Raw genomic sequence first — 23,033 nt, 5'->3', positions numbered from 1 at the left:
TCAGACGATAGCGCCGGCCTCGCCATCCCCGGGCTCCCCAACGGCACCGTCTTGATCAAGAGCAAAACGGTCGCCATCCCGAGCCAAATGCGGGGCAAGGAAGGCAGATGGAGGGGCAAGCCGGGTTTCAGGTGGGTTACCCACAGAACCGGGCCTCTCTGCACGCCGGCCTTCGCCATGACGGATCAGAAGAGCCAGGGAAAGCAGTTCTCGGACGTCCTCGTCAACCTCAAAGGCGCCCACTCGAGCGGCACGGCGACGCGGCCGAGCTTCATGAGCCTGTACGTGCAGCTGTCGAGGGCGGAGAAGTGGAGCGGGCTGCATCTCTTCCGAGAGCCGACGCGCGGCGATTTTATCGAGCCGAAGAACGTGCTCGACAAAGACATGAGGGAAGCCATTCTCAAGCTGGAACGACGAGGTGAGGAGACTAGACGGCGCTTCGAACAGGACCACGGAAACGAGACGTGGTTTCGGGAATGGGACGCCATGGCCGAATCTGGCCAGTGTACTGAAACGGTGTGACGAACCTGTCCAGGATCCTATCCTGTTAGGGTTCAGCTTCGTTGAAGGTAATCTCTCGAGGATGCTTAGGTTCGGTGCAGCCAAAGGGTGCACAACAATAGACTTGTCTCAACAGTAGGCTTGTGAGCTTGTAGCGAACTGTAGTTGTGATTGCTAACTGGAGAACTCCCAGAGCTCTCCAGAAAGAGTGACTATATACCTATCTAAGTCTTGTGTGCTCAGTGTGCTCAGCTCTCCTCGGATTCCGGAGACACTGAGCACTCTGATTACTTCCGTTCTTCCTGCGTTCTGATTGGCCGCATGGTTCCTATGCTCAGTCTGCTTGGTCTCCCGTTGTTCCCCGTTTCCCTGATCACACTGAGCACTCCCCGGCCTCCCTTGATTGGTCCTTGAAGTGACTGGCTCGGGGCGTCCCGCGCCCCGAGGCTCCACCTGTTGGCATATTCGTGACAAACGGCCGACGAAGAGGACGCGTCCCTCTGGACCGAGGTGGGAATCTAACGCAGAAAGTCTCTTTCAGAGTTGCTTCTATAGTGTAATACACCACCTCTTAATGACGTTTTCGTCTTTGTGGCCTCCGGGCGAGAAGCAGGTTCATTGTGATCATGACGGTGTCTGGTTTTGTTTCCGGCGAATAACGAGCCAAGAAACGGGAAACGGCCTCTCCGACGGAGCCAAGCAGGAAGAGAACAAAGAAGACAGACGGCGCCTCCGGCCAAGCCAAGCAGGAAATAAACAAAGAAAACAGTCATGAGTGCCTGTTCCATAGGACGAAATTAACGACACTGTTTAGAGAGGTCCATCCTTTCTCGACCGTCGGTGAACCTGCCTTGGGGTACGCCATCTCATTGGCCCTCATGAATCGGGGGCCGCCCCACAGCTGAATTTCAGGGAGAGAGGTCTACGGAGGCTTCATTGCGAAACTGGGCAAAAACCCAAATTTCATCATTCGGTTCACGCCCGGGCAATTTTAGCTAGCTAGTATATTTGCATTTCCCCATCCAGTAAATACATTCTGCAACAAAACGAGTTTCTTTCAGCCACCGCCACTTCTTCTCCCTTACGCGCTTCCGAGCTCAATCACATCCGTTCAAGCCCGCTTCCAAATTCTAAGCGCGCTTGTCTCTATTTACATCCCCCTCCACCAACGTTTCCACGCATTATTCCAGTCGCGCCAACGTCCTGAAAGCAAATTTGGGTTTTCACAATCATGGCTCTTGAGCTCAGTTCGTTCACCTGGTAGTCGAAGCCGCTGGAGCTGACAGAGCGCGCCTACGACAGCGGCACCACCGAGGGACAGAGGCTCTGTCACAGAGCAGACGCCACGACCGAAACTCGACAACCAGACCCGTGCTGTGGCAATCGCCACTTACATTTTGGAGAAGGGCACCTTCAAGAATCTAAAACGCAAACAATGCACCAGCGCTCATTGTAACGGGCTGTGCCCGAGGTGGGCCTCGGCGACCCACGGCCAGCTCACGATAAGCACGGTCCACTGAAGCCCCTGGATGAAGCTATTCCCAGATGCCCCACAGCACACCGAACATTCTCGCAATGCGCTCGGGCCACCGCACTCGCGATCATAAAGAAGCCCACGAGCTGCCGGAATCTCTTGTCTTTCATTTTCATCTTCAAGCTTAGTGTACCCGTAGAGTCGTCACCAGATAGTTGCATTATAATTTGCATGTCTTCAAGTTGGTCTCGCTTTAGAGCGTCAAGTCGTGTTGACCGTGATTAAGTTTCTCGATGATTGAAATTTCCTTGATGAGCATTAGTAGGGGTTTTGGAAACTACAAACGGTGCTGTCTTGGCATCCAACTCCGCTAAATCTCCTAGCCGTATCCGTCATCCCCGAGGACTGGTTTCGTTTGTACAAACGCCTCTTATCTCTTTTATTGGCTATCTTCTTTTCCTGTATGCGGGTCGTACTATCTGGCGTTTGTCTTTACCTTGCGTGACATGCTAAAACCCCGTCCATAAGATGGTGTCCTCCCCCCCCCCCCCCCAATATTTCCATTCCCCGTGTCTCTTCCTTTTACTTCATCGTTTCTGCCCCAATCTTCCCTGGGGTCAGATTGTCCGCATCGGACTTGCCAACCCGCCCATTGTCAAGCTATTCCGTTTCGGTCACACCCAACGACACGCGATCAAGCCTTTCCACATCCATTCTCACTACCTCCATCATGGCGTTCTTCACGGCCGAGTGCACCAAGAAAGACGTCAGCCACGCCGAGCTCGCAGCGAAATTTGAGGGGGTAGAACATTGCCCATTCTGTGGGAGCCGCCTTCAGACTGAAGTTATTGAGATTGCGGATTCTCCTCCTCCGAGACGAGGACCATACCCTCGTACCTCTCCAGCTCCGAGAGGTGCCCTTGCCTTGCTTCAGCCTTTGACTTCTCATTATGGAGCACCTCTCAACCGTTCCTTCTCTCCTACACCCTCCGAGACCCAAAGCGAAACCCCTCCATCCAACCTACTCTCAACATTCTCTGGCCTTGCCACCTCAAACAGCATCGCACAGAATGCACGGTCAAAGAGCATTATGAAGGATGGGGATGACGCACCTGCAGACCTCTCTGCAACCTTCGGCTTCGATGTTCATGCTGGAGAGTTCTCGACCGACTCAAATGCTGGGATTTCCTTCCCAGTCTGGCACAAGATCTCCCATGTTGTTCGCTCAGCCCCACCGGTACCTCCTTCGCCAGAGCTATCCCAACGTTACAAAGTTCCTTCGGACTCTCTTTTCAGGACTCCACGAAGTCCAGAACTGCGACCCTTCCGAGTTCACGATTGTGGGGCAGGTAACCAATGGAGTCAACCCCTCGGTCTCCCGGATCACGAACTTCAACCAAAACCAGCCCTTTACCCTCAAAGACCTCAAATTAAAGTCCGAGCAGGGGTCAAGAAACGGATCTCCGGTCAAGAAGCTACAATTATCAACGTTTTGAAGGAGAAGGAAGTTGATGGACCCATCAATGGGAAGGGCAAGGGAAAGGGGCGTGGTCAAGGAGACCACAAACCAGATTCGGTGTGACGAACCTACTCCAGGATCCTATCCTGTTAGGGTTCAGCTTCGGTGAAGGTAATCTCTGCAAAGGATGCTTAGGTTCGGTGCAGCCAAAGGGTGCACAACAATAGACTTGTCTCAACAGTAGGCTTGCGAGCTTGTAGCGAACTGTAGTTGTGATTGCTAACTGGAGAACTCCCAGAGCTCTCCAGAACGAATGACTATATACTATCTGAGTTTGCATGTTGCATGCTGATAGTCTAAGGTAGCCCGTCTACCATGATCTACCTGGTAGCCCATGATAGCCCGTCTACCATTATCTACCTCCTGGGTCGTTGTAAATGATTGGCTGGCGCAGCCCCGCTGCGCCCCGCTCGGCCCGTCTCGTGGCCGATTTCATGACATTCGGATACATCTACTCCAGCTTCACCACGTGGCCCAGCATCCAAGAAACGCAAGACCAACACGAAGGCATCGACTCAAACGGAGCCGAAAATCAAGCAGGAGCATGGGATCAAGCAGGAGCATGGGATCAAGCAGGAAGCAGGTCTGCTTCCAGCAAAGAAACCCCCCACGAAACGAACGGCCTTGACCAAGAAGGATCTCAGCACCCTCAATTTCCTCAAGGGGCAAGGCATCGATCTCACAGATGACAATATCACTGTTCAGAGCGCTCTCGAGCAGGCGGTTGCCCTGGATGGTGGAGAGGACGTTGAGGATAGCCACGGAGAATCCCCCTCGGTGCAAGACAACTACAGCGAGCTCGGTGAGGATTTACTTGATGCGGTGGAATTCGATATGGGTCGGCCTGATATTCCGACGGTTGCCCCTGCCTTTGTTGAGTCGGCTGATTTTATGGCGGGCGCGGGCACCTTGGTGACGGAACCTCGGCCCCTTGCGAAGAAGTTTCGAGACCTTCCTGTTCCCATGACTACTCGTGAGCGGCACGCAAGCGCGGTTCGCATTAGGGGAGCCTCAATCTCGCGCAAGTGTACTATAGTCAAATAGATTCAATCAGATGTGATCAGGTGCAAACACAGACCTGCTACCTAACCCTCGTACAGTCCATCGTCAACCATCTCCGCCTGCCAGAACTCATCCATAGACACGCCTGCCTGAGCCAGCTTGTCCTCAAACGCCTCCCAGCCCCCCACCGGCCGCTCAAGGAGCCGAAGTTTCGGCGAGGACTGGCTAGCCTCATGTCTTGCTAGCTCGTCTCTCATAAAACAGTACAACTCCAGATAGGGAGACTCCGCTGTCAACTCCTGAGGCCCGTCGTACTGCTTATAGATCTCATCACAAAGACGATGAACATCTTCAGGTAGAAACTGATTGGTCGAGCCTCCGTCAATCTGGCCGAGCTCATTCAGCTCTTCCCATCTCTGGGGGTCCAATGGCAACCGACAGTCCACCGCCTCTTGGTCCAGACCAGGCCGTTCGAACAGGTTTGCAGGGACTCCAGGGTGGACATGCGGCCTTGCTTTCTGTGAACGAATTTTGTGATGGTTCCACTCGTTAACAAACCGCTTAAGCTCAAACCGAATCTGGGGCATATAGACCCAGGGCAGTGCGGTCTGGTCTGCGTCGCGATCTTTAGACCACAGGTCTTGTCGTCGGAGCTGGCCAAAGAACTTCTAACGTGATATTAGTAAGTTGCTCCTAATGCAAGAGCTGAAGACAAGAGTAGGACTTACGATCCAGAAGTTCGTTCGTCCCTTTGCAAGCTGGGACCACCAGCTTTCGATCCGTTGGTTCTTAGTACTCTTGCCATAGACCCAGCAGTCGGTGAAGGAGAAGGGCCGCTCAGGACCAAAGAGTGGTGCATCTGGGTCCATCTGTTCTCGTGGGACTTGAAGTTCTGGCCCACCATCTCCCGAGGGAATATAGAAGTCAATCTCACCATCCACATTTCGCCGAGGTCGAAGGCGTCGGTGCGCCTTTGTCGCTAAGGAAAGCCAATAGTGTGCAGCAGCGACCATCGCCGTCTCCTTCCCCCGGTCCGAACGAATAACCATAGGGATAAAACCCCATTGACCAACGACTGCAAGATACTGGAGAAAGATTGCCCGGGATGTAAGAGCTGAAACACCAATGTAGAACCAAGTAATGAAACGAGAATATGCGTCGATCGCTGCATAGATCTCGAACCCGAAGTCTTGAAGCTTACAATAGGCATCAAGACACCAAGTATAGTTTGGACCAGGAACTGTAAAGCAACTTCTTCGCCTTCGAAGAACCTGATACCGCTCTGAGACTTCGCGGGGAAACATTTTAGTGAACGAATCGTAGAGGGAAGCCATTGGGATAGGAATGTTTGCAACCTGATGAATGTGCTTCCAGAGAGATCGACGACCAAGGCGGGGAATGAGGACACTTGAAAGTGACGGAGTCTGCATGAACTCGACTGCTTCCTGTACAAGGGCATCCCTTTGCGCCTCTGTAGTACGCCTGTAGAGACCAAGATCCTTTCGAAGACGAGCCAGACCCCCCTTTGATATAGGAATTCCAAGTGTAGAAACGTAAGCAATGATCTCGTTGTCGGAAGAATGTCGTTGAAAGAACTCTTCATGAACGAGGTCTTTGAGCTCTGACGTAGGTTGGGTCCGTTGTTGGTGAGGTGGTTCCTTCCACTCTCGGAGGCGGGCGTTCAAAGTACGACGAGACACATTGATATCGTAGTCATTGGCGAGCAGGGCGCAGATCTCGTCTACACCAACGTTACTTTGAAAGGCCGTGAGAATGACATCGCGGATAGGAGAGAGTTCCTTCCGTGGGCGCCCCATGGCGTTGGGCTAAGATGGTCGGAGTGAGAGGAAAGGGATTTGTGTGAAGGTGCAAAGACTTGATCGAGTGTGGTTGGGCAAAATTCGGTCTAATAACTCCTCATTTTGCGCAGCTAGGCACGTTCCCGTTCATTGACGCAGATTCCCGTTCGGTGAGGTGCGTTTCAGCTGAAATGCAGAGAAAAGCGCTCAGGTAGGCCGACATACAATATACATCGGCCCGCGCGAATTATAAGTTGACCGGCCCGAATGTGACAATACTGGAGCACACCGATGGGTTCATTTCTGGCTAGTCAAAGACTTGAAATCGAGTCAAGTCCCATTATCCTTTGCCAACCCTCACCCAAATCTAAGAATTTCTAACCCAACACATGTCCCAAGACACAAACGTTGCGCTCTTCCCCTTCCTCACTCAGCTCCTCCACAATCTCCTCATCTTCATGTTGAACCACTGCGCGGGAAGTGGAGCTATTGTAATGGCACTGAAAATCACCTCTCACGATGGAATCAGTGGACTCCTGTTGAGCAGGTTGATGATGGCTGTTTTTTCCAAGATCTCTCACTAGGCTGGGCAACGCAGATGGATCGAGCGGGGTAGACATGTGCCAACACAGCTGTGGCTTGACGCACCCTGTGGCTCGACACCTTCTGTGTGCCCCGGCTTTGCTGGCTAACCCTGATCATGTCCTTGGGGAGTCGGCACAAATCTCGAGCTCGGCGAAAGAGATTTGCGAGAGCAGCTCCTTCGTAACTGGTTGGATCTCCCCCTTCTTCTTCCGCCTTCTCCTGCTTCTCCTTTTTCTCTGTTGCTTTGGTTAGCACAAGACAGAAATGAATGGAATAAAAATGTCATACTGACGACGAAGCTGCAGCCTTTGGTATGGCCAGAGTAATAGTAGTTCGTGCATGCGCCCTTCAAGATGTCCTTGCCGAGAAAGATGCAAGCGCGCGGGTAGGAAGCGGTCCGTTCTTCTTGCTGCATTATTTGCAGTTTCCTTTCTTCTTGGCGCCTTTATATTTTTATTTCAAGACACCACGACATACGTCGTTGTCCTTGATGAAGGCTGCGACACTGTTGACCTTGGACCGGCGGCGAGGTCGGGGACGATGTCGACGGCCTCGAAAGGTGCCCCGTTGACTACCTTCAGCCCGACAAACTGGTTGCGAGTCACCACGACCGGCATGCCTTGGGCGTAGAAGAACAAGCCGGGGGTCGACAGCTGGGAGTCGTCTCCGTAGCGAAGAACGGGGCACAGCTCTTCCACACTTAGTCGCTTCCCCGAATCGGTGTCATGCTTAGCCACAAATATGGAGATGTGTTTGCCGTGGGCACGAGCCCACTGGACGACGGCCGCCATGTTCAGGTCCCACCGGTCTTGGTTCAGAGGCGTGATAGCTCGCAGACCATCTACGAAGGAGGACTTGCACGACGGTGTATAGAGGCGTTGGCATAGCCGCTGGAAGTCCAGCTCGGTCTGCTCGCCGTTGCGCAGGCGCCGGTGGAAGCCCCGCATGCTTCTTAAGCAATTGGCACGCCTTCACGACGATCCCAACAAGGTCCGCGATGCAGAGGATAAAGTACAGTCACTCAAGCAGGAAGAAGATCATCTGGCAACATTCCCGGCAAAGTTTGAGCGCCTGCTTTACAAAGCTAAGGCGAACACCTGGCCGGATAACACCAAGATCGCTCTGCTCCGTTAGGTTCTGAACAAATCTGCGCGTGGCCGTCTGGACACACAGATCATCGTCCCTGAAGATTACGAAGGTTTCGTCGCCTTGCTTCAGAAACTCAGCGGTCGCCAGGCCTACGCCAATAATGGCACCTCAGGGAACAGGACTAGCAACAATGGTAGTACAGTCGTTTGCAAAACCGGTTTTACGCCCAGCGCACGGAGAGTCTGAGCACTGACTATAGATTCACTTTTGGCGCTGACCACAGCGCGATCCAGTCGTTTCGCAAGATATGACTTGACCGACCTGATTTGCAGCTAAAGATGGCTGCGGAAATCCGGCTACGTGCTTTGTCTCGTCCTCATCGCCGAACTTGGCTCTCCTAACCTTTAGCTGCAAGCCACTCCGAGAGCCTACAAACATACTACGGTACAAAACTTTGCGCTGTTTCCAGTCAAACCGTTCCTCCACTTTCCGGCGGATCGATGGAACTGATAGCACCACGCCTGGGAAGGTCAGTAACAAACGGGTGTGGGTGTCCAACGCGCTACGGTGCCTATGCAATGAGCCCCTAATGGGTGGCGTTGTTGGGTAGCGTCGTTAGGCAACTGGGTGGTGTCGTTGGGCAATTTGGGCATCAATACCTCCCACCTCACATCTTAGGCGTCGTTGCGAGTCAAATAGGCGCTTTCCCTCCCGTGCCCCGCCAACTGAAGAAACAGAGATAGGAACTATCAACACTATTTATCATCGAACTCCAGCATTTGTACATATACAGTATCGAAGATGCAGCCGTCAATCCTCTCCTGGTACCTGCTTGCTTTGCTGGCGTCTGGCGCGCAAGCCTTATTGCTCTCCTACGCTGTCTGTGCTGCTGCTTGCGCCGGGACAGCTGCTGAGTGGGCTAGCTTTTGTGGCGTTACAACGCCTGCTGCGATCGCAGCTGGCATACCGTGGTTCACGCCTATGTGTTATAGCGCCGGCGCTGTTTGGACGACTCCCTTCGCTCAGAGAGCATGCAACGGTATTTGCAACATGCTTCTACCATAGGTGTGGACATCCTAGAACGACTTGACACCGCTGCGATGCGTGGTTAACTTGGGTATCTAGGTGCAAAGCGACACATAGTACCGTTGGAAATTGCGGTTGGCTTGAAGAAGGAAAGATAAGAGGCCAGAACTTAAGTGGAGGAGCGGTTTGACCGGACAGTGCAAGGTTTGGTGGCATGTTTGCGGGCTCTCGGAGCAGTTTCTGAAGTTCTCTCCATTCCCGTGTGACCGGATTTCTGCAGCCATTTTCGGCTGCAAATTAATAGATTGATCATGTCTTATTTTGCAAACCGACTGGCTCGCACTGTGTCAGCGCCAGAACTGGATCTGTAGTCCGCGCTCAGAATTTGCTTCAGTGCGTTGGGGGTGAAACCGGTTCTGCAAGCGACTGTAGCAGGGCTGCGGACCCCATGGAAATCGGTGCCATCAGTTCCAACACAATCACTCCTGTACCGGGTAGGGAGTACCTCGCCGACGCCGAAGTGGAGCCTATCTTTGGCAGGAAAAGGGATTAGGAGGAAGTTGCAACCCTCGAGGACTAGTCTTCTTTGGAGGGGGGGAATGTGACGGCGCCTGCCGTCGGAGTGCATGTGGCAGCACCGGTCACTGAGTGCACGCGCCACCTGCTCTTGCATTTCGCCTCTGCACCGCGAGAGCTCTTCCAGCTTCTCCTCCTTTCTCCCCATCTTACAATTAGCAGAATTGAGTCGGCACTTGCAGTGCCCCTGTGCCTCGCCTTGATGCCACTTGTCTCTCACACAGAGCAGTTGTTGGAAGATCAACTGACTCCGGCAAACACCACCCCAACAAGAAAAAGAAAGAAGCAAACCTCTCCCGAGCCGATCAGAAGCAAGAGATCTACAGCGGGAAAAAGGAGGGCGCGACTGTACGATTAGACGCTAGTCTGACTGGAGAAACCACCTTTCCTTACTTTCCCAGCATTCGTCAGTAACCATGATGAAATGAAAAAAAAATACAATTACATCGTTGACTCCGCAACTTTAGGTGGGAAAAGCAGCTTTTAATGGCAGTGATAGCTGCGAACCGCCAACTGGCAACCGTAACATCACAGACTTCCAAAAAGCACTCTATAGTAGCAACTAGAAAGTTCCTCCAGGCTCCTTTGGCGTGCCCGCGCGCAGCGGGCACGGTCACTCCTGTTGTCTTCTAGGTGAACGTGTTGAGATTGGGAGCCATGACCATGAAACTTCGGGTTTCTGATTGGGAGGTGCGATCGACAAATACAAGACCAATGAAATGTTAGTATCCAAGAAACCAGCTTGCCATAAGCGCAGCGAGAAACGCACCACCGGGCTTGAACGGGTGTGATTGGGCTCAGAAGCGCGCGAGAGAGACCGGGGTAGGTGAAGGTGGTGGTTTGTGGAATAAAAAGTGGGAATTGTAGAAAAGCGTTTGCAAAGTGGGGAAATGGAATTGGTGGGTGAGGCTGAAATCTGACGGCCGGGGTTGATCTATTGAAAATCTGGGTTTTTGCCCAGTTTCGCAATGAAGCCTCCGTAAACGTCGGCGAAGAGAAAGAAAGGCGGCCCCACAGCAGGGTTGGGCCATGCATGTGATAAATCACGTGTGAAATTATCGAACGTCAAAGGACATCTTCCCAAACATTTCTTCCTGTTAAGCCAACGGACAGCATGGAATGACAATAGACAAGATGGAAACGGTAGATATTACACCGTAAAAGTAAGAATCGGGAACCAAAAAGGGACTTTCTACTCCCTATCCGCCCTACCAGGCCAACGACCGGCCGCGCTAACCCCGAGATAATCAGATAACTTGATAAGATGACCAGCTACTGCCCAGCGGCGGTACCCTACTAGGCTGGTACCATTGACGGGCATTAGGCGTTGATATGCCACCTTGTAATTGTCTATACTAGTAGGGTTGATGGCTTGGTTCATACATTAGCTCGGGCTCGGTATGTCGTCAGTTATAATGGCTGTACTAACTCCTACCTAAAGTACTTTATCGCCACACGATGGTATGGACTTATAGAGGCGAGCTGGTACTGGGGTTGTGCGGAATAGCAGCGTGAGTAAGTGAGTTTTGTGCCCCTAAACTACTTGTATCGCAGCATTAGAAAAGCACTCTGTCCATGGTAACACTACGATCCGCCAGAAAGGTAGTAGTGGGCATAATGACCTGGAAGTAGACGTCACGCCCTATCAATAGACGCCGCAGCGGATCGGTAGATACCATAGCGCATCAATACCCATCGTGGTGTGTGATATCAACAGAGATCCTAGCCAACCGACCCCATATCCTCTCCCCTCCCCTTCCCCACACACCCACCCCCCGTACCCCCCTCCTCTCCTCATCACACCCCACACCCCGCCCACTCACATAAACGCCGCCGTACTCTGCGCCGCGTTCCCCGGCGTCCCCGTCGCCGCGAGCTTGTGCACCCCCGTGCGCTCCGCCTCGAGCCGCTTGCTCTCCTTGACGGCGTTGGCCTGCCGCACCGCCGAGCTCTCGAACTTGGACAGGAACTTGCCGAGCCGCGACTTTTGCTTGGGCTGCGCGTCGGGGTTGGGCGTCGTGCGCTTGGAGATGTAGGTGTATTGTTGCGGTTCGCGGGGGGGTTGGGGGGGGTTGTTGGTGGGGGTTTGGGTAGTGGTGGTGGTGGTGGTGGTGGTGGTGGCGAGGGTGGTCGAGGAGGTTGATGAGGGGAGGGAGAATGGGTGGGGATTGCTGGAGTCCATTTTGGGTGCGTGTTTGGGGGTGGTGTTGGACTTGGTCGGTTGCTGAGTTTGTAGTTTGTGGGAGTTGAGAGAGAAGATTGACGAGAAGTGCTTAAGTACCTAACTATTACATTATATTGCGGTCGTTCAATTCCGAAAAGGGTAGGATGCTCCCCAGCGGCCGAAAACCACAGCGCATGCACACAGCCATCCTTGGCGGTGATGGACTGCTGAAGGTGTGGTCATGGGGCTGTGCAAACCAAGGGGGGCCAAAGTCGCGTGCCAGGCCAATCGAATCATAGACTGACGACGGCCCGGTCAGTTCAAGTACCATGATGTCACCTGAATTGTTGACGGTCAATTCCTGGCCCTTATAGCAGAGATGAGTCTATTTTACAATGGCAACACAGAAGAGGTGATGTATGAATGCCGATGCTATGTCCGAGCAGGGCAACGAATGTATGAGCTAGAAGGACCGTTTCACCGCCAGGGACAGATCCCCAATCTAGGTTAGGTAAGTATGCATTTGGGGGCGGCATGGGATACCAGGGCCCAATCTCTCTGTTCGCCCTGCATCAATGTCGTTGTGCCGTTATCCGCTCAATCCTGCCACTGCGTTCTGAAATATATTTCATTTGCTGGCTCTTCCTTCCTGCAAACCCACCCCCATTGGTCCTTCGGCAGGCGGGAGGCCTCTCTTTAAATCCTTTCCCCCATGGCATCCATGCAAGGCTCACACACCGCCTACATCATGCCTCCCTCCAAAACGGAACCATGGCGACCGAGAGAGCCTGGCCGCGGGTGAACTGGATGGGGCCGCCTTCCCTCTCCAGCTTTGTGATACGGACACAGTAGCCGCGCAGGGCGCCCCGCCTGTCCCCGTCGCAAAAGCATTCGTTCCACTGGTCCTCCTCGCAGTCGAGGCCCCGCATGACCACGGCCGTGACACAGAGCATCATGCCCTGGGGCCCGTGGAGGTGGTAGTCTTCGAAGTTGGCGCGCCAGTGGTCGTTGTCGAGCAGGCGCACAAAGAGCCCCGCTACAAAGGTCGGCTCGACATCGCTGTTGCAGATCTCGTAGCGGTGCAGGTATTCTGTGAGCTCTGACCGCAGGGCCACAAAGTTGCTTTGGTCCGGTGCAGGACTGGGCTGTTTGCCTTTGTCCGGAGTCTCGATGTTCGGACGGCGTCGGTCTGAGCTTTGCTCCTTGACATCAGACACATACTTAAGGGTGTGCGGGATGGAAGTGGTCAAGCCGTCGCTGGTTGCTGCCGCCTGGTTTCGTTTATCTTTGCCCTCCGCTGCAGGGACATCGAGGCGCTGGTCGGGTCCTGATTGGGCAGCTTGGGGAGAGACGGCCACGGCGAGTTCCTTAATTTTGTGTAGAAGTGCCGCGAGTGTGGCCTCCATTTGCTTGTTCTTGTCCCTCGCCGCGCTTTCTTTGTCCTTAAAGACCTTCTCTTTCTGGTGTAGTTGTTCATTGAGGGTTTCGAGCGCGGCGATCGCAGCGGCTTTTTTATTCTCCACCTCGGCGATTGCAGCAGCCTTTCTCTGCTCTACCTCGGCGATCAAAGCCTCCTCTTCCCTCTTGATTGCGGCAACACACGCATGAAACACCGCCGGGGCGTTGGGAAGAAGGCGGGCGAGCTGCTCGTCCGTCGGAGCATTTCCCTGGGGGCTTTCGAGAAATACATGGGCAACGGCGGCGCCAGCAGTACCACTGGCAGTACCACCGCCGGTGGTAGCGCCATCGGCGGTCCCACGATTGGCGCGTCGCTGGTTCATGGCTGAGACGGTGGCTTTGGGCGGCATCTTGTCGTTTCAGGGATTCAACACGTCAATTGTTGAAGAAGCAGTGATGAGGTGTGTTGTCGGTCGGCTGAGGGAACTGGAAACACGAAGAGAGAAAGCAAAATAACTGAGACGAATCACAAGTTTCGGTATTTGTGTGTGCTTAGGGTTGATGGCACGGCACAAGTGGCGGTCGTCAGTCGGCCCAAGCTCACATCACAGTCTCGGCATCAGGTCCAGAGGAGGCAGCCTTGGAGTTTTAATGCAGGGTACCTGATTGATGATCTTTGTTAGGTACTTAGTTGTGCAGATATTCACGATCATGAGATTGGTCAAAGCCATTGAAAGCCTGCCCGGATACTCCTACGACCCAACTTCGGTATAGTCGAGAGTTGTTGACAGCTTGGGAGGAGAGAAAGAGCCAGCCGTGGAAGGAAAAGGGAATTACCACAGCAACAGGTCACAATCGCAGCATGTAAGAAGGGTCGGGCTCAACGTAATGCATACATGAGTGGTAGCCAGGATAGCAAGATCAGGCACACGAACACGCATGTATGGCCCCGGGATGTCTCCATTGTGAGACACAAATGATGACCCAGGAAAGACAGACGAGTTTAGATTTATCCATGCCGCCACCACAAAGTTCTTGTCATAAGAAACCTCGCCATGAACTTTCTCCGAAAGTTTGGCTCTGATAGCAACTCCCGGTTTCCACCACATGGCCTGGCCCTTGAACGTCTTTCAGCTCATGCTTTCACAGCTTGTCATATCTCAGCAGAGGCCTCGTACTCCCTTTTTTAAATATATATTATTCATACTCCGCTATGCCCTAGGGCGTGCCGGACCCTCTGCTATTTAGTGTACAGGAAAACCGTGCCCTCCCGGGCCGGGTGAAAAACCCCTACCAACAATCAAGGAACGATGCGTTCTGGTGAGTCTACGTATACAAAGAGAGGAGGCCTCCTGGCCTCCGAACGGGGACGCTTCAGGCCGCCGTTTCCAGCTCGAGCCTCCTGGCCAAGCTGTACATCGGCAGCCTCCCCGAGTCCATCAGCCAGTCGAGGATCCTCCTCGCAAGCCGTGCAGTCGTGGGATTGATACCGTGTAGAACTGAGTAAAAGTCCCGTCGTGTCCGAATTCCAGTTCTCTCCCATCTTCGAGTCAACGGTGGGGCCAAACACCACACTACCAGGTATTCGGCAGTCTCTCGTCCCTCGCCACACTCGCAGGCAGGCGTCAGAACCTCCGGGACTTCCCGTGTAAACAAGTAGTCCCGTAAGCCTATTGCTCCCGTCCGGATTTGAATGAGCAGTGAGCTTTTCGCCTTGCTGAGACCGTCATGCCTCCTTAGGGTTTCGTTCCGGAATAGCGTCTCCCGCTGATGGTCAAAGTCGTCCGCCGGCCTGGTGATCGCTCTGCCGTCCCGTTTCTTTAACCACCTCGCTCTCCAGGCCTCTTCTACTGCCTTGTCCGTGTCTATGGTTCCCCCCGTCCAGCGCATGATCGTGCCCGCGGCTCTCTCTATCGCCGTGGGCCCTTGAGGTCTCAAGGTTCGCGGTCGGCCCCTGTTGCCCCTCCTCGAGCTGAGTCTCTGCTGTATCTTGCGGCAGGCGGTAAGGATAACGCTCCCCGCCGTCTTTTTGCCGCCTTGGCCGTCGTCCAGATCGGGTTGTTGGAGTCGGTTTTCGAAATCTGCAAGCCGTTTGTTTAGGTATAAGTCCAACGGTGGTACCCACGTCTCTGTCTCGAGGTTACGGATGGGGGTAGACTTAAAGGCTCCCGCCACAATCCTCAGGCTCTTGTTCTGGGCCTTCCCGAGGGCCTTGGTGATGCCTTTCTTCACCGGTTCGCCTCCCACATCCGTGGGAATGTGGAACGACGATGCGCCATAGGCCAGCGCTGACCGGATGCACTTTGTGTACACTTCTCGCGCTTTGGCTAGACCCAGTCCCCACGTCGATGCCGCTAGCCTCGACAGGGCATAGCTCTGGGTCCTCAGCTTCTTCTCCACCGCCGCAAGGTGGGCTTTCCAGTTGAGCTTCCGGTCCAGCCAGACTCCCAGGAACCTGGCAGACTCCTTCGGTCTGACGGGGCTGGTGCCTCCCCCTGGGTTAGTGAGTTCCAGCTGGTTTGTCCACTGCCGTCGTCCCTTGTTGAAATGGATCAGTTCGCTCTTTTCCGGGGCGAACTTCATCCCCCGACTGTCCGCCCATCGCATGCATGTTTCCCACGCCGCCTCCAGTTGCCGGACATTGGCCTCGGGGTTTCGACCAAACATCAGGAGGTTGGTGTCATCCGCAAACCCCGTTATAGCCAAGTGAGGGTGCTCGTCTTTTAGCTGCTTGTATAATGAGGAAATATAGAGGATGAAGAGAACAGGGGAAAGGGGTGAGCCTTGGGGGACCCCTGCCCGAATTGCCGTCGGTGCCGCCGTCTTGCCGTCGAAAAGAAGGGTGGCCTCTCGACCAGTCAACCAGTCTCTCGTCCAGAGGACCAGCCACCTCGGGTAGCCCATTTCTCGCAAAGTTGCTAGCAGTCGGGTGTGGTTGACCGTGTCAAAGGCTCCTAAGATGTCCAGTTGCAATAGGGACGCCGCACCCTTCTGTCTCCACGCCTCCTGGACCTGGGCTACTACTAGCCGGACAGCCAGCTCTGTGGAGCGGTGTGCTCTGTTCCCCATTTGTTCATTTGGTAAGAGGCCGTTGACTTCTGCAGTTTGAGTGACCTTCCTGGCGACCACTGACTCTATTACCTTCCCTAGGGTTGGCAGCAGAGCAATGGGCCTGTATCCCCCCGGGGTCTGATACACCGGCGGAGCCTTTCCTGGTTTCGGTAGTACTACAGTCTTCGCCCTCTTGAAACGGTTCGGGAACCATCCTAGCTCCAGACACCTTGTCGCCAGAAGGGCGAGCACTTCAGCTAACGGTGCTCCGCACGCCTTCAGAAGGCCCATCGGGAGCAAATCCTCGCCTGGCGCCTTCCAGGGGCTTGCTCTTCCTATCGCTTCCGTGATCTCGGTCGGCGTCACTGCTTGTACAACGTCGAAGCCCGGGTTCCAGCTGCCCAAAAAGGTTTGATCTTCCACGTCCGTTAGGTTGGCCGGTGGGTCCGGGAAGAACCTCTCGGCCAGCGCGCTGGCCTTCTGGTCGTGCGTTTTGGCCGTTACCTGTCCGGAAGAGTCCTTAAATTCCGGCAGCCTCGGTGGTTCTGGCGGCAAAAAGCTCCACAGCCTAGCCCATCTTTCCAAGCTCCACATCTGATCGGGCTTCTTTGCCTCGCTTGCTTCCTGTAGGCTGTTCCTCCAAGCCCTCGTCCGTGCTTCGCGCGTTGTTCTGGCAAGGTCCTTGAGCCTTTCGCCGAGCTCCTCCCAACAGTACTCTGCCCTAGTCTCCTTCGCCAACCTCTCGGCTCTCCTGGCCTCCCGGACGGCCTGCTGCACCTCCACAGTCCACCAGGGAGAGCTGTAGCTGCAGCTCGCCCTCTTCCGTGGAGTGCTTTTCCCCGCGACCCAGGTGAGCCACTCAACCAGGCTATCGAAAGCTTTGTCAAGACCCTCGACTGTCCGGGTTCTGGCCGGTAGTCCGTCCGGTCCCGGGTCCGTGAGCCCCATGACCTTGCATAGCAACGCTGATTCAGCCTTCACCCTCTCTCTGTCCATTTTGTTCCAGGCCCAGCCGTCCGCTGGGTTGGCTTCGGCCCCAGCCTCCCCTCGATCTCGAGCACCTGTGGGTAGTGGTCTGACTTTCCACGGCATTCTTCCCCGTAGTATACTGTTTGGAGGTTTTCCGAAGTCCAGAAGTGGTCGATGGTTGACGGGCGGCCTCGCTGCCGCCCCTGGGGAGCTCGCGTTGTCGCCCCCCTTGGAGTTCTGGGCGTCTTATATAGTCAAGGACCCTTGAACTATGTGTTTTAACACCCTAACAGATATCTAATCAAAACCTACAATCGGTCAAAGATACCTAGAGAATGATAACTTGGGTATTCCTTTAACTTTTCATCTTTACTTACTATAGTCGTGGTAAACCGGATACGGGAGCTCCATCCCCGGTATCTTTGGGCGATTCACAGTATAATGCGTTGGTGGGCTGTACCTCAGTGTATCGGTAAACGGGGCGGCGGGTTACGGATAATGTTGTTAAAGCTAGTAAGACCGGTAACCGTCTCGGCCATACTAGCCGCGAGCTGCCCAAGCTCCGTGGTAGGCATCCCTCCCTCCTCCTCCGTAGGAAATTGTATCCCTGCTAGCATCGGGTTGGGCACCCGGTCCCACGGGATTACGTTCCCTTCGGCGATATCCAACGTCTTTTCGATCAGCTCAGAGAGCCGGTCCAAACACAGAAAGACTAGGGATTCCACTGTAGATGAGGCACTTTGGAGCTGGTGGTCCAGAGACATCTTCCCGCCGTTACGGGGCCCAGTCTTATGGGTTCACAGGGCCCCAGTCTCATAGGCCCATAGCTTAAAGCGGTCTCGCTCGTTGATCATCCTCACCACAACCCCTGGGACTAGATACTCTAGCTGGGATGCGTTTGGAGGGCCTAGTAAGTATTGGAAGCGATCCAGACAGTGTGAAACACGTTGCGAGATTGTGGCCTTCATAGCTACCGCAGCGGGGTTCTATAGGGGGTGGCATGCCTTGTTGGGCCTGGAAACGCTTGCCCCAATTGATTTGCATGTTTTTTCAACATGCCGTGCCACAGCAACATGCCATGCCATATCAACATGCCATGCCACACCCGCCCCACCTTTTCCAAAAGAATTGGCAACCCCCTATAACCTTTCTGAAGCCCTGGATCAATTACAGGTACCGACCCTCAACTTAAATATCGAATTTCAGAACGAAGAGAAATGGGTGCAATCACGGAATCGAACAGAGGTACGCGCGAAGAGGGAAAAAGTGATCAATTGAACTACTGACTTAACTAAACTACATTTAAATGATACGGTGCTCCTTCTTCCTAAGAGGATATATAGTTTTCTCGAGTTGGAAGCTACGATGTTCTATTTGGTGGGGAGGGTGGCATGGCATGTTGGCATGGCATGGCATGTTGGCATGGCATGGCATGTTGGTATGGCACGGCATGTTGACCCCGGTAAGGTATGCCACCAAATTGATTTTCCCACTACGGTAGGTTTTGATGGATTATCGAGTGATGTTGAGGTTGTTTAGGTGGTGAAGGGGACTATTGGTAAAACAAACGAGGGAGTGACAATGCCTAGACATCTTGGCAGGTTCGTGCCGTCTAGACGCTGATAAATATGAACAGCAATATGGAATTTGAAATTCTTGGGGGCTTGCCGTGTCACGAATATGCCAACAGGTGGAACCTCGGGAGCGCGGGACGCCCCGAGCCAGTTATTCAGCGGACCAATCCGGAGGACGGAAGGGTGATCAGTGAGCTCAGCCGCTAAGAAGACTGAGCACACTGAGCACCACAATTGGGTCAACAATCAGGAAGCGCGAACTGGTCTAAGTGATCAGTGTGATCAGTATCTGGGGAGACTGAGCACACTGAGCACCATGGAAGTAGACAAGTATATAGTCACTCGTTCTGGAGAGCTCTGGGAGTTCTCCAGTTAGCAATCACAACTACAGTTCGCTACAAGCTCACAAGCCTACTGTTGAGACAAGTCTATTGTTGTGCACCCCTTGGCTGCACCGAACCTAAGCATCCTCGAGAGATTACCTTCAACGAAGCTGAACCCTAACAGGATAGGATCCTGAAGTAGGTTCGTCACACTTGCCGTCTCCCATATAATCTTGGCAAAGTCTACGTTCATTGATATCTCAAAAATACATATATATCTTGGATTGATTGCTCTGGTACGGTCTCTTTACATTAAATAGAATTCAAACAATACAAATCCTTTATTGTTCTTATAGTCTTTTTTCGGCTGGTTGATCCACCTAAAAGTACGAAAAAGAAACGGAAAGTAGGTACCTACGTACTTTGTTCATTTTACATTCTCTGGCCCTACAAATTTCACATTACATACAATAGAGCAACTTACATTCGACGATTTGCTTGTTTACAGGATAATCATCCCTTAATGTTTGAAACTAAAGGGCCTACCTTATACCGGTTCCCAACTAGGTAGCCTAGGTACTCTACGCCTACGTAGCTCGCAACGGACCTGCCCTATGCTATACTGATTGGAGACCTGTTAGAACGATATGCTCATATACCCGTGCTGCCAGTGACTGTCCAGGAGCTCAAATCCTTTAGCTCTCATACACTTTCCCCAAGTGTGACGAACCTACTCCAGGATCCTATCCTGTTAGGGTTCAGCTTCGGTGAAGGTAATCTCTGCAAAGGATGCTTAGGTTCGGTGCAGCCAAAGGGTGCACAACAATAGACTTGTCTCAACAGTAGGCTTGCGAGCTTGTAGCGAACTGTAGTTGTGATTGCTAACTGGAGAACTCCCAGAGCCCTCCAGAATGAGTGACTATATACTATCTACTATCACCGCCCTCTCGGTGACAATCTTCAGTTGTCACTGACAACTGGTGATAATCGTCCGTTATCACTGAAACCCGGTGATAACTGTTCCCATTGGTTCTTAAGCGATTGGCTGCCGGCGTCCTGCGCCTTCGGCTGCGACCGCCCCGGGCCGCCTCTTGGGTCATTCTGTGACACCAAGCCACCGTCGAAGAAAAGCCCACCTCCTACGCCTTGCGTAATCCGACCCGCCGGCTCCATGACCCATGCCCGGCATAAACAGCATCTCATAGTCCTTGTTCGCGTCATTCAACGCTTTGACAACCTGCAACGTTGACGCAGGATCCACATTATCATCCAGCTCCCCCACAACCAGCATCAACGCGCCCGCCAGCTCGGCCGCGTGCACGGCGTTCGAGTTGGCCGCGTACGCCTCGTCCACCGGCCACCCCATCCACTGCTCGTTCCACCACATCTTGTCCATCCGGTTGTCGTGGCACCCGGAGTCGGCCACCGCAGCCTTGTAGAAATCCCCGTGGAAGATGACCGCCGCCGCCGCGTTCTGCCCGCCCGCCGACCCGCCGTAGATGCCCACACGCGATGCGTCCATCCACGGCCGGGTGGCCGCCGCCGCCTTGATCCACGCGATGCGGTCTGGGATCCCGCCGTCTTTGAGGTTCTTGTAGCACACGTTGTGGAAGGCCCGCGAGCGCCAGTTGGTGCCCATGCCGTCGAGCTTGACCATGACGAAGCCGTGCTCGGCGCCTTCCCGCTGTGAGAGGTCGGGGGTGAAGGCCTTGGGGGTGAAGAAGTCGTGCGGTCCGGCGTAGATGTCTTCGACGATGGGGTACTTTTTGGATGGGTCGAGATTTGTAGGGGGGACGATGATGCCGTGGATGGGGGTTTGGTCGTCACGGCCGAGGGCTGTGAACCTTTCAGGGGCGGTCCAACCCTCAGCCAGAAGGTCAGCCGTCGCGTCGGCTTCGAGTAAGGCCAGTTCGGCGCCGGACCAGGCGTCACGGAGGGCGGTGACGGGGAGTTGGTCGATGCGGGACCAGGTGTCGATGAAATAGCGTTTGGTGGAGGATATGGCCCAGGAATGGGTGCCATCCCCCGAGGTGAGGAGTGTGAAGTCGGAGCCGTCGAGGTTGACGCGAGCGAGGTGTGCGTAATAGGGATCTTGGTCCGGTACCACTCCGTATACGGTGAGCCAAACCTGGCGACCCTCCCAATCGACCCTCTCGACCTTTCTGACAACCCACTCTCCCTTGGTGACCTGGCTCTTCACCTCCCCCGCTTTCATGTCGTAGAGGTACAGGTGATTCCACCCGTCTCGCTCGCTCGCCCAAAGAAGCTCCGTCGTGTCCGGAGAAACGAGGTAATACCGCTTCTGTGAGTAATCGATAAACGTCTCGCTGCTCTCTTCCACGATTGCTCTGACTGCTCCCTGTCGATTCATGCCAATCACTCGTAAGTGTTTGTGGCCCCGTTCGTTGAATCCGAAGAGATATTCTTCACCGTCTGCGCTCCAACCCATGTCCTCCAAGCCGTAAGGATTTGCGAACAGGGAATCATCTGTTGGGACCTCGCGCTTCGCTTCGATGTCGAACATGCGGGGCCGGTCAATCCTCACTTTGTCTCCAGGTTTGAGGTAGGTCGTTGTCCTCAGTTTGGGCTGGAGTTGGTCCGCAGGTGTCGACTCGATCAAATTGAGGGAATAGCCTTCGGCCGGAGAATATTGCCAGACCACGGCAAACTTGCCGTCAGAGCTAGCCATGATCCTGTACGAATCATATTGGAGCCCTGGTTCGTCGTTGGTGGTGACCCGATGTTCCCCATCTGCATCCCTGACCCAAACATCACCATCCCGCACAAATATCCCACCGTCTGCGAGCTCCTTGATCTCCTGCGCGTCCTTCTCTGGCTTTGCTGAGACTTTCCTTTCCGCCAATGTTTCCCCGCTTCCTTCCTTCTTCAAGCTCCAGCCCTCAACAACAATGAACCCTTCCCCTTCCAAGGCGCGATACACGGCCTGTTCCCCGCCCTCCCCTTCCACACGCCACACATGGCCGGCATAAGTTCCGATTCTCAGCTCCCCTCCAGGCTGCACGGTGCCATATTGCACCGCCTTGCCGGAGCCATCAATCCAAAAGACCTTGATCACAACCTCCGTCTTATTAACGATATTCACTCCGGCTGGGTCACCGCCGTTGTCGCTTACGGCGTCCCAGTTGATAGGCTCCTGAGGTCACAGTGTTAGTCTGGCGGGGCTGATATCGCGGCAGCTTATATAAAAGTGAACAAATGACAACGATGAAATAAGAGCCAAACATACCAGCTTGGTCCCGAAGTCCCCATCCCAAACCTCCAGCGCCCCGTCATCGCTGCGAAACTGGAACACTTTGCCATCGAACCGGAACCGCACGGCAGTGGCGTCCGCATCCAACTCAATCCAGGAGAAAGGGAGGGAGGCCGGGTTGATGTCCTGCCCGGTTTGTTCGCCGAGTTTCGTAGCCAAGGCGGCATGGTCAAAGGCCGGGCGGCGGACTGGCAAGTTACCGGACGATGCGGAATCGGCATCAACGAAGATAAACTCGGTTGTATCATCGGAGGCTGCGGTGCGCCGGTACCAGAATGCGCTGTCCGAGAGCCAGTGCGGCTTGACCGTGGCTTGGTCCAGGTAGCGCTGTGCTGCCGAGGTCATTTTCGGTGTCGGTGTCGGTGGCGTATGTCTTGCAGGATCAAGGTCGAGGTGATACGTGAGCGTACAGGTGGTATTAATTATGTGAAGGGCGTAGTCAATAGAAACCTAGTTTCCGGGCTTGTTGCTGCTGTGTTGGTCTGGAGTCATCCGGGCCGGGTGTGCTCGGTCGGGGACATGGGAGTAGGTAGATATACATACAGTACATCCCCATGGTAGCAGTTTTCAAGATCTACTTGCTGGAGTTGCGTATCCTAACACCGCGTACGCCATTTTCCTAACCCATGAGTCATATTGGGCATCTACGGGGATCCGAGTACATGGTGTCCCACCTCCTGCGGCCGAACAGCATCGTCCGGGACGACTCGGC

The 23,033-nt window shown here is 54.1% G+C and overlaps 7 protein-coding genes across 7 annotated transcripts; 3 read left to right on the top strand and 4 right to left on the bottom strand.

Annotated features, from left to right (window-relative positions):
* Window positions 1-3,809: 3,809 nt before the first annotated feature.
* F5144DRAFT_626176 (uncharacterized protein) lies at window positions 3,810-4,570 on the top strand (the record flags this gene model as incomplete). Its single annotated transcript, XM_066792252.1, has 2 exons — window positions 3,810-3,867; window positions 3,973-4,570. 2 exons carry the CDS (start codon window positions 3,810-3,812, stop codon window positions 4,536-4,538), a joined length of 624 nt encoding a protein of 207 aa, XP_066649531.1. The 3' UTR covers window positions 4,539-4,570.
* Window positions 4,559-6,566, bottom strand: F5144DRAFT_80847 (uncharacterized protein). The gene is made up of 2 exons (XM_066793440.1): window positions 5,225-6,566; window positions 4,559-5,164 (listed from the first exon to the last, which is right to left on the bottom strand). The coding sequence occupies exons 1-2, from the start codon at window positions 6,311-6,313 to the stop codon at window positions 4,580-4,582; spliced, it is 1,674 nt and encodes a 557-aa protein (XP_066649530.1). The 5' UTR covers window positions 6,314-6,566; the 3' UTR covers window positions 4,559-4,579.
* Window positions 6,567-8,646: 2,080 nt separating this feature from the next.
* Window positions 8,647-9,129, top strand: F5144DRAFT_80833 (uncharacterized protein). The gene is made up of 2 exons (XM_066793438.1): window positions 8,647-9,034; window positions 9,095-9,129. The coding sequence occupies exon 1, from the start codon at window positions 8,771-8,773 to the stop codon at window positions 9,032-9,034; it is 264 nt and encodes an 87-aa protein (XP_066649529.1). The 5' UTR covers window positions 8,647-8,770; the 3' UTR covers window positions 9,095-9,129.
* A 212-nt stretch (window positions 9,130-9,341) lies between these two features.
* On the top strand, window positions 9,342-9,548 carry F5144DRAFT_478360 (uncharacterized protein; the record flags this gene model as incomplete). The annotated part of the gene is made up of 1 exon (XM_066785097.1): window positions 9,342-9,548. A coding segment is annotated over one exon (207 nt), but the record flags the coding sequence as incomplete, so codon positions are not given.
* A 1,826-nt stretch (window positions 9,549-11,374) lies between these two features.
* On the bottom strand, window positions 11,375-11,898 carry F5144DRAFT_558848 (uncharacterized protein). The gene has a single exon (XM_066788104.1). The coding sequence runs from the start codon at window positions 11,751-11,753 to the stop codon at window positions 11,391-11,393; it is 363 nt and encodes a 120-aa protein (XP_066649527.1). The 5' UTR covers window positions 11,754-11,898; the 3' UTR covers window positions 11,375-11,390.
* Window positions 11,899-12,481: 583 nt separating this feature from the next.
* F5144DRAFT_609036 (uncharacterized protein) lies at window positions 12,482-13,543 on the bottom strand (the record flags this gene model as incomplete). The annotated part of the gene is made up of 1 exon (XM_066791613.1): window positions 12,482-13,543. One exon carries the CDS (start codon window positions 13,541-13,543, stop codon window positions 12,482-12,484), a length of 1,062 nt encoding a protein of 353 aa, XP_066649526.1.
* Window positions 13,544-20,146: 6,603 nt separating this feature from the next.
* On the bottom strand, window positions 20,147-22,666 carry F5144DRAFT_481028 (Alpha/Beta hydrolase protein; the record flags this gene model as incomplete). Its single annotated transcript, XM_066785262.1, has 2 exons — window positions 20,147-22,204; window positions 22,298-22,666. 2 exons carry the CDS (start codon window positions 22,664-22,666, stop codon window positions 20,147-20,149), a joined length of 2,427 nt encoding a protein of 808 aa, XP_066649525.1.
* Between the last annotated feature and the right edge of the window lie 367 nt (window positions 22,667-23,033).

Source organism: Chaetomium tenue (genome assembly GCF_020726465.1).
Source record: "Chaetomium tenue strain MPI-SDFR-AT-0079 chromosome Unknown F5144scaffold_1, whole genome shotgun sequence".
Lineage (NCBI taxonomy): Eukaryota > Fungi > Ascomycota > Sordariomycetes > Sordariales > Chaetomiaceae > Chaetomium > Chaetomium tenue.
This window is presented reverse-complemented; position numbering and strand designations above follow the sequence as displayed.